General features: G+C 44.1%; 1 protein-coding gene across 1 annotated transcript in view; it reads right to left on the reverse strand.

Annotated features, from left to right (window-relative positions):
* Positions 1–14,794, reverse strand: part of top3a (DNA topoisomerase III alpha) — a 147,931-nt gene that overhangs the window by 72,636 nt on the left and 60,501 nt on the right. Inside the window, exon 11 of the mRNA XM_084329100.1 lies at positions 7,503–7,713. Coding sequence (XP_084185226.1) covers positions 7,503–7,713 — 211 coding nt within the window. The remainder of the gene's footprint in view (positions 1–7,502; positions 7,714–14,794) is intronic.

Raw genomic sequence — 14,794 nt, forward strand, 5'->3', positions numbered from 1 at the left:
ATCTTGGAAATGCACGACGTTTAGCGTGTAATAAACTACAAACTAGTGTGTAGAAACAAAAAAAATGTCCATGTTGAACTACAAGTAGTGTCTGTCAAATGAGCCACACCATTGTCTCCACAGCTATAATACAGAACAGACACACAGCTCTGCAAACATCGTGAAACACCGCGGACATGACTAATTTAAACTTCTAGCGGCAGGGATGGGGATTAAGCGTGGCGCTGAAAGTGTTAAGCGTGGCGCTGAAAGTGATAATGACAGTGCCCGTCTAAAATGGTAAATGGTGCGTTTATATAGCGATTTTATCCAAATCGCTTTACAATTTTGTTCCTCACATTCACATTCACACAGACAGTGAGGCATGCAAGGTGCCAACCTGCTCATCGGGAGCAGTTAGGGGTCAAGTGTCTTGCTCAAGGACACTTCGACACGCTACTATGGGGTAGAACACATAGTAGCATACTACAAAAACGACTTCAAACTGGAAATGGTAACAGATGAGGTACTCAAAAAACTGGGCGGCCGGATGGCGTAGCAGAGATTGCGCTCGTCACCAATGCAAGAGGCTGCGGTCTCGATTCCCGGAATCAGCATTGCCTGCGGCTTGGGCCGGTCGTCATACTAACTCGTTTGGCTGAGTTAGCGGGAGGGAAGTCGAGGGTGGTAATTTGGCGTTGTGGACAGCGACGCCTACAGGTCAGGTCTGGGCGCCTGCTCAGCAAAAAGGCAGGAAATGGTGAAGGCAGCGTGACCTCCCACGCGTTACGCTTCACCAATGAGAGTCCTCGCTGCCAGGTGAAAAAAAGAGCCACTGGCTGTCTCCACATGTGTCGGAGGAAGCGTGTGGTAGACTTCAGGGTTCCCTTGTACCGACCAGTAGGAGGAACATGCGCACAACAACCAGGTAGGGGAGGGGGGAATTGGCATAACGACTAAATTGGGATGGAGGATAAAAATAGAAAATCAGGCGGAGAAAAATAGGATAAAAATAAAAATATAACTGAGCGCCCTCCAACCTAACAAGGCCACTGGCCATGACAACATCCCCTCCAAATTCCTCAGAGACTCAGCAGCCGCCATCACCCCAGTCATCACACACATAATAAACCTCTCCATAAAACAGGGACACGTCCCCAAGGACTTCAAAATTGCGAGAGTGACCCCCCTGCACAAAAAGGGCAGCAAATTAGACCCAGGCAACTACCGCCCTGTTTCTATTCTTACCTCCATCTCGAAAGTCATGGAAAAAATAGTCTACGAACAGGTCGAAAAGTACCTAGCAGAAAAAAATCTAATCTACGAATTCCAATCTGGCTTCAGAACATCCCACTCCACTGACGCATGCCTTCTCTATTTGAACGACCACATCAAACAAGAGGTGGACGCAGGCAAATACTGCGGCATGGACCTACAAAAGGCCTTTGACACTAGGGCTGGGCGATATGACGATATTATATAAATATTGGGTACAGTTCATTAACGATACTTTTTAAACGTATCGTGGATATCGTGATGTTTTGCCCTCGCGTTAGAGGCCGCCGCGGCTGAGATGAGACTTACAAGCGCAGTGCTAAATGCTTTCCTCTCCCTCTCGCCATGGGCGGAGTTTATGGGGGTGCAGGGGGTGGCCGGGGGTGAAATTGCTTTTTTTTTTTTTTTATCAAGATTATTTTTATTTTAATAAAATTATAATAATTGTGAGAAACAAATCTGAATTCTATTATGTTTTGTTTTACAATACATTCATTTTATAGTAGTAATCATGTCACATTATAAGGCGAACCTTCTGTAGTGTGGCAGTGAAAGGGTTAACGCACCACCAAGCACCACCATTCGCAGCAGCAGCAGCAGAATGCCCCGCGCGATAGTACATTGTAACGCTTGTACAAAGCCACTTATTCTGAGATGATAATTAATGTATCTGGATAACCAATGCACGGATTTTGTCGAGGCAGGTAGCGTTATTTCGGGAAAATTGATATCTATAGTCTGGTATATTTTTCGTCCACGAAAAATGGAGGCTGTAATAATTATTATTGCTCGAGAGTCTCTATGAATAATAATAATTAGAGCCTCCATTTTTCCTGGACGAAAAATATACCAGACTATAGATATCAATTTCCCCGAAATAACGCTACCTGCCCCGACAGAATCCGTTCATTGGTTATCCAGATACAGATGAATTAGCATCTTAGAATAACAAATAACATGTAAAAGACAAACGCAACATCTTTTTCTTTTCTCCAGTGCGACCAGCACATCTTTCGTTGGATTGGCATGTCTAATAATGCTGTTATTAGAAAATGTGAACTTTTGTTTGTACAGCCTTTGACAACCTACTGTATGCATACGTGTGCGCGGCTGTGCGCTTGGCAGAGTGTTGCACAGTATTTTGTTATTTTTGTATGTCATGTTTGGTACAGTAAAGTGGTCTAGTGGAGCAGCAATATACTTGTTGTGGTCTTTTTATTTTAGTATTTCCTTTATCTTTGTCACTTTGTCAATGATTAAGAGTAAGTCAGTTAAAAATGATCCCCCGTAGTGCTGTGTGTGTGAGTGTGTGTGTGTGCTGCTGTACTACCTAAATAAAATAAAAAATTAGGGGTTAGGGCATTGTAAAAACGCTAAAATAATCAAATAAAGGTCAAAAAAATCGTTCGCCAAGCAGTCGCACCCCCTGGCGTCAAGTTCAAACTCCGCCTATGCCTCTCGCCTCCCTCTTGCAGAAAAAAAAGTCAGTCACACACACACTTGCCCAAATTACGTCATCTACACGCACATACACGCACGCAAGCGCACACACCTAGCCAGAGACAGAGAGGCGGTGGCTCTGTGCTAGGGATGCCCCCCGAAACCCAGGAGTATTGATAAACTCCGACGTTAACGGTACTGCTATCGGTAGTCTATGAGTGGATTAGCTACGGAGCTAACAGAGTGTACCATCCATCTGCGACGCAACAGTGGACAGTGGACACGGAGTAATGTTAATGCTATGTCGAGTTCATACTACACTACACGTATGAACTCAACATAACGTTAACGTTACTCCGTTTCCATGAAGTGTTTAATTAGCAGCAATCTGTTTATTTAACGTTAACCGGAAATGGAATGCGAGGACAGGAAGCCATCATTAAATCGTTGTAGTCATATTGTAGTCTTTTAGTCTTATTAACTAAATAAAATAAAAAGCAGCAGCACTATTTGATAACTGAGTCATGTTTGCTATGTATTTCTTTCTTTAGGGGAGTAGGACATTTGTTTCACAGTTTTAGCATGATGTTTTATAGATGGCTAGGTTAAACACAGGTTTTTGTTTTTAAGAGGGGGGGTTTGATTTGATTGGATTGAAGTTTATTTATATGCAACACAACAAACAAACATCAAGTACAGATATAGCCTTAAGCCGTTCAAATAATAAATGTATACATAAATAAATAATAATGTAAATCTAATCTAATATATAATCTAAAAAAACGAAAGGCTAAAATGCTAAATATATAATCTAAGAATCCAATAATCTAAATCTAATATATAATATAAAAATGCTAAATGCATGAGTCTTTTGTCTTTAATGTTAGCTTGCAAACTCAAATACTGTCTTGGTAAACCTCATAATGAATTGTTTGGGGAAAAAAGGAAAAACATTGTGATGTGTATCGTGTATCGCCGAAAGGTCAGAAAATATCGTGATATCATATTTAGGCCATATCTCCCAGCCCTATTTGACACTGTCAATCACTCCATTCTGATTGACAAGCTAAAAGCAATTAGTTTTGATAGTCTATCAGTGAGCTGGATGCAATCCTACCTGGAGGGGAGAGAACAGATGGTGGAGGTAAACGGTACTCTATCCCCCCCCCTCACAGTGAGCTGTGGTGTTCCACAAGGAAGCATACTAGGACCGCTACTGTTCCTAATTTATGCAAATGACATGTCGTCAGCTTGTGACTGCAACTTGTTCTTGTTCACGGACGACTCAGCCCTGACAAGAACAAGTTACAGGTTGAAAAAGCCCTCAGCTCAGAACTCGGCAGAATCTGCACCTGGCTCGCTGATAACAAACTATCATTACACCTGGGTAAAACAGAGTCCATTCTCTTCGGATCAAATAACAAACTCAGCAAGACCGACGGCTTCTCAGTTACAGTGGGTGACAATATTGTCACAAGGAAAGATGAAATTACATACCTGGGTTCCATCCTAGAGGCAAATCTTTCCTGTGACAAAATGGCATCCAATGTAATCAAAAAAGTCAACCAACGAACTAGATTCTTGTACCGGATCTCCTCTCTGGTAAACAAGAATACCCTGAAGACTCATTCAAGGGTACTACGACTATGCTTGCACCTCATGGTACCAAAGCACCTCAAAGGCGCTAAAAACAAGATTACAAACATCACAAAACAAACTGGTCAGACTACTACTTGACCTTACTCCTAGAACCCACCTCACCCCTGCCCACTTTGACTACCTAGGATGGCTTAGGGGCCTTTCTCACTCACCCCAATCGGTTCCGTTCCATTCCGTTCTGGTCCGTTCCGAGATCTGATGCAAACTCCCCCCCCCTCTCCCCCCTCTAGTTTGTGTACACACTCAGTCTTGGTGCGCTCTGGGTTTTGTTTACGGTTTGCGTTTTGAGCTTGTAAGCTTGCCGTAGGCGATGATGTCACGCTCGAAAATGTAAACAGGAAGAGTTTAACACACGGTGGAGACTGGATGCAGATATAAAATAAACAAATAACCAATCAAATGAAGTTATATTTGAACCTCTGTTGTCAAGCCTTGTCAATATAACCCACCCCCTTTTCTCACGAATGGATGGTGTTGTAGAGTTCGCTTTTGAGCGTTTCCCAGGGCTAACGCTAAGCTAACGGCTAACGCTAGTTAGCTTAGCCTAGTACTAGTCTAGTATAGCCACTGTAGCACTTATTTTTCAGCAAAGAACGTGCAATAAACAAAACGGATACATTCACTGTGTGTTCTGCCTCTCATTTGTTGATGAAACAAAACTAACATCAACACAATTGAACACCAAAAGCGGAGTTTAGTCTCATAGGCACTGATTTTGTTAGCTTACATGCTAACGTGAATGGAATATGCCAGTATAATAGTATAGCATTGTGGCAAACGCTAGTTAGCTTAGCCTGTTCAGCAGCTAACATTATCCCATCGCTCGTGGCAATTATATTGCATGTCATTGATTTACTGGTCGACCACGGCCGACTGGTTGGGCACCACTGGTCTAATAGAAATAAATGCATTCAAACAAGAAACCAATGTATAGACATAGCATGGCAAACAAAATTGCCAGGCCTAATGCGAGCCAGGGAAGTGCTGTGCTTTGTAACGCGGCTTCATGTTTTCATCCACTGAGCTGTGAGGCCCCACATGCTTGTTTTTGGTTGAGGTCTGAACTCTCAAATTCTCCATAAATATCGTTTTTGTGGGTATTGTCCAGTTGTTGCTGTGTGGTTTTATCTGCCCAAAATTCAAGCAAGCATGAAAAGCATTACAGTAACGACGTTGTGTGTCACGCCCCCCGCTCCCACTGGCCCGCACCCGAGACCACCTATTTCAAGCGTCCCAGGTTCAGCGGGGGGTAGTACGAATCAGCGCCGCTTCGAACCCAAAAGGGGTGTGTCCGTCTGAGTGAGAACACCCCCCCCCCCCCCGTCCCCGGGGGCGCTGATTCGACCCCGATTGGTGAGTGAGAAAGGCCCCTTAGAGTAGACGACAGAGTACAGCAACTTGCAATGGGCCTACAAGATACACTACACCACACAGGTACCCATGTACATGTTGAAATACTTCCCAAAAGGTCAGTGAATACCACGCCCCCAACACCAGAGGGTGTTCCACAAATCATGTGCAACTCAGATTCGGCCAAACAAGGGACTAAACACATTTCGCAATTATGCCACAACAATGTGGAACGCCCTACACTCTACAGCTGTAAAAAGATGTGAATCCCTACCCACATTCAAAACCGCTCTTGGAGGGTGCAATTTGAAACTGGCCACCGTAAAGGTCCAACCCACCGTATGTATATATTTTCTCCCCACCGTATGTATATTTTTTTCTCCCACCCACCCACCCCCTCCTAATGTAGTCTCCTCCCCATCATATGTATATAATCTCTGTTAGGATCTATGAGTAACAGTACTGTATATTTGCATATCGTATATGTCACAAATGTAACAGTACTATATACCTGTATGTCATGTATGTCCCTATGCCATAAATGTCATGATGTCATGTATATGTTGTGTATGTCATAAATGTCACTATGAATTGAAAATGGGGGACCCTGATGTAAACAAGACAAACGTCTTTCTCTGGTCTGCATCCCCTTAACAATTGTGTGTATTGAGCCGTACTGTTTTGTACCCATTCTGCAATCTGTTAAATAAAGTTTTTCATTCATTCACCCAGGAGGAGTGGGAATCGAACCGGGAACTTCTGATTACCAGACGACTGCTCTACCTACTGAGCCACTGTCACCCCCCCCCCACACACACACTTATTAGGAGACAGGAGCCACTCCACGTCATCCCGTTGGCGCTGCTTTTAATGCGTCATCTTCCGTCATCTGAAAATGTTTGGAATAACTTCAGTACAATGTTTATGGAGTATGTATGTTTCTGACAATATGTACACATACAGTACAGTGATACAGTAGCCTGTGCACAGTTTATGAGCGTTGTGGATGCGTCCTTCCGTCCGCGCGTGCGTGTGCCCATCACGGAAGTATGTCACCAAGGTGTGCCGAGAAGTGAACAGAGGCGGCGGAGACGACTACTGTTGGGCCATTCTCACCAGGGACCAGTAGCGACTACATTGTTCTAGTTTTAGTATATTTGTGTGTGTATGTACAGTTCAGTGTCTGTGTGCAAATGAGTGTGTACAAGTATGTACTTATGCACAGCTGTGTGTGTGTGTGCGTGTGTGTGTAGGGCATGGTTTCAGTGTCACCCCTCCCTCTGTGTGTGAGTATGTGTGCGTGTGTGTGTGGTGGAGAGAGCGAGGCACCCCTCCCTCTGTGTGTGTGTATATCATGGCAGCTGGGACACAGCAGCAGCGGAAGGCTTAAGCACAGTGTTTTAAGTCCTCCATCCGTTAATGTGGCAGATAAATTATGTTTTGGAGACTAGTGTGTGTTTTGTAGGTGCAGCTGTGCCGTTGTACCTGCAGTGTGTTGGTGTGTTTGGTAGGGTGTATGGGGGGATGGGTCTGACTGGTTGTACCTGCAGTGTGTTGGTGTGTTTGGTAGGGTGTATGGGGGGATGGGCCTGGTCTGACTGGTTGTACCTGCAGTGTGTTGGTGTGTTTGGTAGGGTGTATGGGGGGATGGGTCTGGTCTGACTGGTTGTACCTGCAGTGTGTTGGTGTGTTTGGTAGGGTGTATGGGGGGATGGGTCTGACTGGTTGTACCTGCAGTGTGTTGGTGTGTTTGGTAGGGTGTATGGGGGGATGGGCCAGCCTGGTCTGACTGGTTGTACCTGCAGTGTGTTGGTGTGTTTGGTAGGGTGTATGGGGGGATGGGCCTGGTCAGACTTGTTGCCCTGCCGTGGGTTAGGGCCCCCGGGCTGGGCCAGGACTCTCTGGGCGAAGGTCCCCCAGACCGGGCTGTGTGTCTGCTGCTCCACCAGGGGGCCCAGGGCCAAGCCCTCTGGGAACTTGTTGGTCTCAGTACGGGGGTAGCTGATGAGCCTGAAAAGGGACACAGAGATTCATACTAGATCAGTGGTGTGTTCCCAAAAGTGGAGCGCTGGGCCCCCTGAGGGTGCTTGAGGGTGCTTGAGGTGCTTGAAGGAGTCCCCTGTGTGATGCGTAATGGTTCATTTCACAATTTCATTCATAAGACATTAGTACAATGAGAAGATGTGTGAGAATTACTATTCTGATCATAGGAAGGAATGAATAGTTTATTAGATCCCGAATTTCCCCAAAGGGATGAATAAAGGAATATCTTATCTTATCTTATATGGAAGGACTTACAAGACAGTGTAAGCATCCAACTTTACATAATGTCCAACTTTACACAAGGTGTGAGACCAAAAATACAAATAATCAGAAAAACAGACAACAAATATAGATATTATATAGATACTCTATACAGTTGTCAGAATGACTATTCCCGTCTTAGGTTTCACTTTCTCTAATTATCTCCCTACCTAAACAATTCTGTATCTAATGACAAAAATCCTTAGACAAAATATAATCAGATGGGGGTCTGTATGCTGTTGTATATGGGGGTCCTTGACTCATGACATAGATAGATACCTCCGTAATAACCTTCGTCTATGATAATTATAATAGTGTTATTACGGCGGTATCTATCTATGATAATTATAATAGTGTTATTACGGGCGGCTGGGTGGCGCAGCGGACATTGCGCTCGTCACCAACGCAAGAGACCCCGGGTTCGACTCCGGCTGTCGGCGTTGCCTCCGGCTTGGGCCAGCCGTCATACTAACTCAATTGGCAGAGTTAGTGGGTGGAAGTCGATGGGTGGTAATCTGGACGTTGTGGACAGGTTCGGTTGGGGACGCCTAAACAGCAGAGACAGGAAATGGCGGGGGTAGTGTGAGCCTCCCACACGTTACACCGCGCCAAAGAGAGTCCGCGCTGGCAGGTGAAAAGATGTGACAGGCTGCCTCTTCGTGTATCGGAGGGGACACGTGATGCAAGGCTTCTACAACCGGCCAGTGGGGGGCATATGCGAGCAACGTTCAAGACAGGGGAGAATTGGCACAGTGGAATTGGGATGGGAGAAAAATATGAAAAGAAAGAAAAAGTGGATAAAAAAAAAAGTGTTATTACGGAGGTATCTATCTATGATAATTATAATAGTGTTATTACGGAGGTATCAATCTATGATAATTATAATAGTGTTATTACGGAGGTATCTATCTATGATAATTATAATAGTGTTATTACGGAGATATCTATCTATAATAGTGTTATTACAGAGATATCTATCTATGATAGATTATAATAGTGTTATTACAGAGATATCATCTATGATAGATTATAATAGTGTTATTACGGAGGTATCTATCTATGATAATTATAATAGTGTTATTACGGCCCCCTACTTCAAAAATATTATCGTTAAAACTACATTCAGAATTTGGAATCAATTCAGACGCCACTTTGGGTTCAAAACTCAATCCCACTTGGCCCCGATAGCAGCTAACCCTTTATTTCACCCCTCACTGATGGATGGAGAATTCTCCTTATGGGCCTCACTCGGTATTAACACACTAGGTGACCTGTATATAGATAATGTTTTTGCCTCTTTTCAGCAATTATCAGAGAAATATTCAATCCATAGCCGACATTTCTTTTGGTATCTACAGATTCGTAGCTATGTCTGTAGCATTAACCCTATATTTCCCAACCTTCCAGAGGTAACACCCATCGACTCCTTTTTAACCCTGATGTCTTCCACCAAGGGCATGATATCGACTATGTATAATCTCATTCTCTCCTTATGTCCCACCCCAATACGTAAGGGATAATGTATAGCTACGAGGTCATTGTCGCAAAATAATTGACCGACAGAGTTTAAAATACCGAGCCGCCTCGGCGAGTCAATTATTTTGCGACAATGATCGAGTATAGCTATACATTATCCCGCTTATTACATGGCTAACTTACTAACAATATACCTAATTCATTTTACATCGACTCGCAACACTGGTTCTGGCTGCGTTCTGGCTCCGCCCCCTGTCATCGCCGGCAGCAGAACACCGGCAGTGTCTAATTGCACTGAAACAGTGTGTGTCAGTGGGCTTGATTGCGAACAGCTGCGCACAGCGGTCATTATTGTCCCACAGCGGTCATTATTGTCTGATAATGACCGCTGTCGGGGGGCTATTGACCAATCACAAGCAAGCATTTCGGCGAATGTGAAAACGCCATGTAATAAACAATATTAAAAGTAAATGGGAGGAGGGGGCGGCTACGTGGCGTAGTGGGCAAGGCGCTCGCCACGAATGCGGAGACGCTGGGCTCGCCTGTTCGAGCCCAGCGCTCCACATTGCTTTCAGTTTAGCTGGTCGTTCATACTAATACACATTGGCCGTATTAGGGGGTGGGAAACTGATGGGTGGGGATCGGGCGTTGTGGACAGCGACTCCTACAGGTCGGTTGGTGCGCCTGCGCAGTAGAATCAGGAAGTGTCGGGGGCAGCGTGAGCCTCCCATGCGTTACTCCTCGCCACTGAGAGATCGAGCTGCGCAGGTGAAAAGATGCGACTGCTGTTACCTCAAGTACCGGAGGGGACTTGTGCTATGTATGACTTAGTCCACATTGCAGCCGGCTTGTGGGAGGCAAGAAACAGCGTTCGTGACAGGGGAGGGTTGAATTGGATGATACGAAATTGGGATGGGAGAAAAATATAGAAAAATGGGAGGAAAAAGTGGATAAAAAAAAAAAAGTAAATGGGAGGAGGATTTAGAGGAGGAGATCTCGGATGACATTTGGGTTGACATTCTACGTCTTGTTCATTCTTCTTCTATTTGTGCAAGACACGGGCTGATACAATGCAAAATTGTTCATCGAGTACACCTGATTAGCCAAAATGTATGAGGATATCGATCCTATATGTGATAGATGTCATTCGGCCCAGACACATATACTCACATGTTTTGGATATGCCCCTCTTTGCACAGGTATTGGACAAATATTTTTGAAACCATCTCGAGAAGTATTGAGACAAATCTTGAACCAAATGTATTGACAGCGCTTTTTGGATACTCTCCACCCAGGGAACAAAATAAGCACCCGCCAAGCGCCAATGGCGTGTAGATTTACTCTTTGGCTGGTAAATTATGGAGGCTACTCGCCACCCTGGCGTGTACAAAAATTGGGAGCCAACTTTCTGAATTTTCATAAAATAGCTTCTGTGTCAGCAGTCGCTTCTATACGTGACGTGTCTGTGTGTCCGTTCGTAGCATGAGATGAGTGCGCCGCTTACTTCAAATTGTATGCAGTGATGAACGGTCTTTCCCAGTGGAAAACAAGTTACTTAACGTTACACAGGTCGAGCTATGCACGCTTAGCTTGCTAACGTTAGATAGCAGTGTTTATAAGGAGTCGTCTGCCAACAAATATGTTGTTTCAACAAATGTATTCACAAAATTGATTACCATCCAAACGTTATTGAAGACTCCTGTGACCAGTAATAAGTACCGTAAATCCTCTAATAGAGGAGGGACCTCCAATAAAGGAGGGGCCTCTTACAATGGCCGGGGGTTTGATGCATTTAGACAAACACAGGCCGGTCTCCAAGCCCACGTGGTTGAACTAGAAATTCAAAGAAACAGACTAAGAAATGACGTAAACACCATGATCAGAACCGCAAAAAGAAATTTCATCAACGACAAAACTGAGGAAAACAAAAACAAACCCCGCGAACTTTGGAAATTACTCAATAATCAACTAGGCTGCAGTAAAAAACTTAAAACCAGATTCTCAAACATAAACATAAAGACGGACAACACGCTCATCACAGACAAGCTGGATGTAGCCAATTACTTAAACATCTTTTTCACAAACATAGCCACAACACTGGTAAACAAACTACCCTCCCACTCAGGGCATTATGGGGTAGAACACATAGTAGCATACTACAAAAACCTAGGGGTCCACAAAGACGACTTCAAACTTGAAATGGTAACAACCGATGAGGTACTCAAAAAATTGAGCGCCCTCCAACCTAACAAGGCCACTGGCCATGACAACATCCCCTCCAAATTCCTCAGAGACGCAGCAGCCGCCATCACCCCAGTCATCACACACATAATAAACCTCTCTATAAAACAGGGGCACGTCCCCAAGGACTTCAAAATTGCGAGAGTGACCCCTCTGCACAAAAAGGGCAGCAAATTAGACCCAGGCAGATACCGCCCTGTTTCTATTCTTACCTCCATCTCGAAAGTCATGGAGAAAATAGTCTACGAACAGGTCGAAAAGTACCTGGCGGAAAAAAATCTAATCTACGAATTCCAATCTGGCTTCAGAACGTCCCACTCAGGGACCGAAACTAAAGCCCGCCGCCCGCCAGGGGCGGTCTGTTTTTACCTTTGGCGCATGACACTTAGAGGGCTGCCCGCCGTGTGGCGTGTAGACGTGTAGTTCATAAGCAGGCCCCTAAAAATATTTGTATGCGAACGGTAAAAATCAATTACGCGCACGCTGTGCGAATACAGATTATAGCCTCTCTCGTCTTTTTTTTCCTCCGCTGCGAGATCGTTAAAAAACTACAAGTCCCACATTGCACTCAAGCCAACGGTCCAATCACAGTAGAGTGAAGTGACTGGTTTCATGGGAAATAAAGCAAATGACCAATCGGAAGCTCTCATTTTTCTTGTTTACTTCCTGAAACTCCGCGATCAGGGCTCTCGTTTTCCGAGACACCAACTTATTATAGTCTCTCTTACCAATAGCAATAGATTTTAGAACACCTAGATTTATCGATAGCAATAGTAATATAACGTTAATGCAACAAAACGAATGCCTTGCTTTGTTAATCATAACGTTGATGCAGTAGCGTATGTCGCATAGCTGTCAACATTGGGATTTCAAAATCCGTACAGGTTTTAGCCACGCCCCTTCTCCTGGCCCCGCCCCCTCAGCCCGCCCCCTCCCACCCGGCCCCGCCCCCGCCCAATGGAGCTGCCTCGTCGCTGCCATCTGCTGGTCAAAACCGGTATTATTTTGTTTTCCTACTGTGTAGAGTGTAAATGCTATATAAATACAGTAAATTACCTTTTATCAAAATATTAACCATTAAATAAAGGTTGTAATCTGTAAATGCATTTGATTTTACTGTAATTTGACAGTATTTGGAAACCATAGATGCCAGACATTTAGTTTTCTTGCAGCTTTTTTTCTTACAGTCTACAGTCAGTGAATCCTAAATCTCCACTAGGCAACCACTTAGAACATGAAGAACATATTTAGTATAACAGCAAACAGATATAATAACTAATTGTAAGAATTCTGTGTTTAAAACTGTTTTGAAACAGTTTGTACTCTCCACAGAGGAGAGGTGGGGGGGGGGGTATTTTTGCATCTGAATAGAGCTGCGCCTTAGTTAGCAATCAATCAATGTATTACCAGTGTCTTTATACCTTCATCACTGTAGGCTACATATGGTAAATGGCTGCTTTTTTATATAGCGCTTTTATCCAAAGCGCTTTACAATTTGTTACTTACATATTACCCATTCACACACCGACGGCGGAAGCAACCATGCAAGGTGCCAACCTGCTCATCGGGAGCAATTAGGGGTTAAGTGTCTTGCTCAAGGACACATCGACACGCTGCCCAGGAGGAGCGGGAATCGAACCGGGAACCTCCGGATTGCCAGACGACTGCTCTACCTCCTGAGCCACTGTCGCCCCTATATTATATTAATACGACAACTCAAGAAGAATCAAGAGGTTTATTTGTCACATACAGTGAAATGCAGGTGGTCACGCCTGCATTGATTGTGCAAAATGCAAAAAAATATAGACACAGGATATGCATGATAAAAAAAAGACATGCCATGTTCCTGAAAAAGCTATAAAGAATACCTATGGTCATTAATTTAGCAGTGGGAAATGGGAATATCATTTTTGGAACAGTGTGTGTGTGTCTATTAAGTCTGTGTAGTATGTCTGTATTGAGCCGTACTGTATTGTACCCATTCTGCAATCTGTTAAATAAAGTTTTCATTCATTCTACAGAGAAAAATGAGATAGAAAAAAAGCCAATGCGATTTTGTGTTTTTCCTCAATATCTCTGCAATGCCTGCGAGTTACCAGTAACTGTATTTGTCATACCATGACAATTCACGACAACTTTTAAAACGGATCAATTTATTTATATGTATAAATCGCATTCAGGAAATTGGGCGTCAGTGAAAGCATGCTATCCGTGGAGGAATGGCAGGAGCAGGAGCAAACGGCTGTTAGTGTTCACCAACCATCACATTTACACATTCCTGCATTTGTATTGTTTTATCCACAGAAGATTTGCAAACCTTTTGTTCCAGAGACAAAAGCCACAGAGTGGGCAATCAAGAGACACTGGCTAAGTTGATTTGATGACACCCTCGGTTCGCGGCCGCCTCGGTGCATCATCTACTCTCTCCCCTGAGCTCTGAGCTCCGGTCGCGTCGCTGTCTTCTTCTGGTAGCAACGGTCTGACTTCCTGTGATAACGGTCCATTCTACACTGCTGCCACCTGTCGTCACGGAGGAGAATTGCACCCATTTTGTAAAAAAAAAATAATAATAATAAGTACAAAATACGTACCAATCCGTGAGCCGTAAAAAAGGCTGTGCAGAGCTCGAAAAAACATTGACAGCTATGGTATGTCGGTGTGTTGGCTGTAACGGACATGACAATAACATAACGTGTACACATTAAAATTGCGATAATCTATTCTAACATTTTCAAATCGATGCAGTTGAATTTCCCCCTTAGGATCGATGCATTGTTACACCCCTACACCAAAGTCACTGGCCCACTGTGTATCTGTGTGTATAATAACTTGGCTAGCGTTATCAACAGCAGAGGTGGGCAATGGGTCCAGCTGCAGCACCGGAGTGCAAGCGATGTGATGTAATTGGCAGACTCGACTGTCAATCAATGGTCTACCTGACACGCAAACTCAAACAATGTTTCTGTACTGGAGGTGTGATTGATTGATTGATTGAAAACTTTATTAACAGATTGCAGAATGGGTACAATACAGTACAGCTCAATACACACAATTGTTAAGGGGATGCAGA

Source organism: Notolepis coatsorum, assembly GCF_963971535.1.
Source record: "Notolepis coatsorum genome assembly, chromosome: 14".
Taxonomy (NCBI): domain Eukaryota; kingdom Metazoa; phylum Chordata; class Actinopteri; order Aulopiformes; family Paralepididae; genus Notolepis; species Notolepis coatsorum.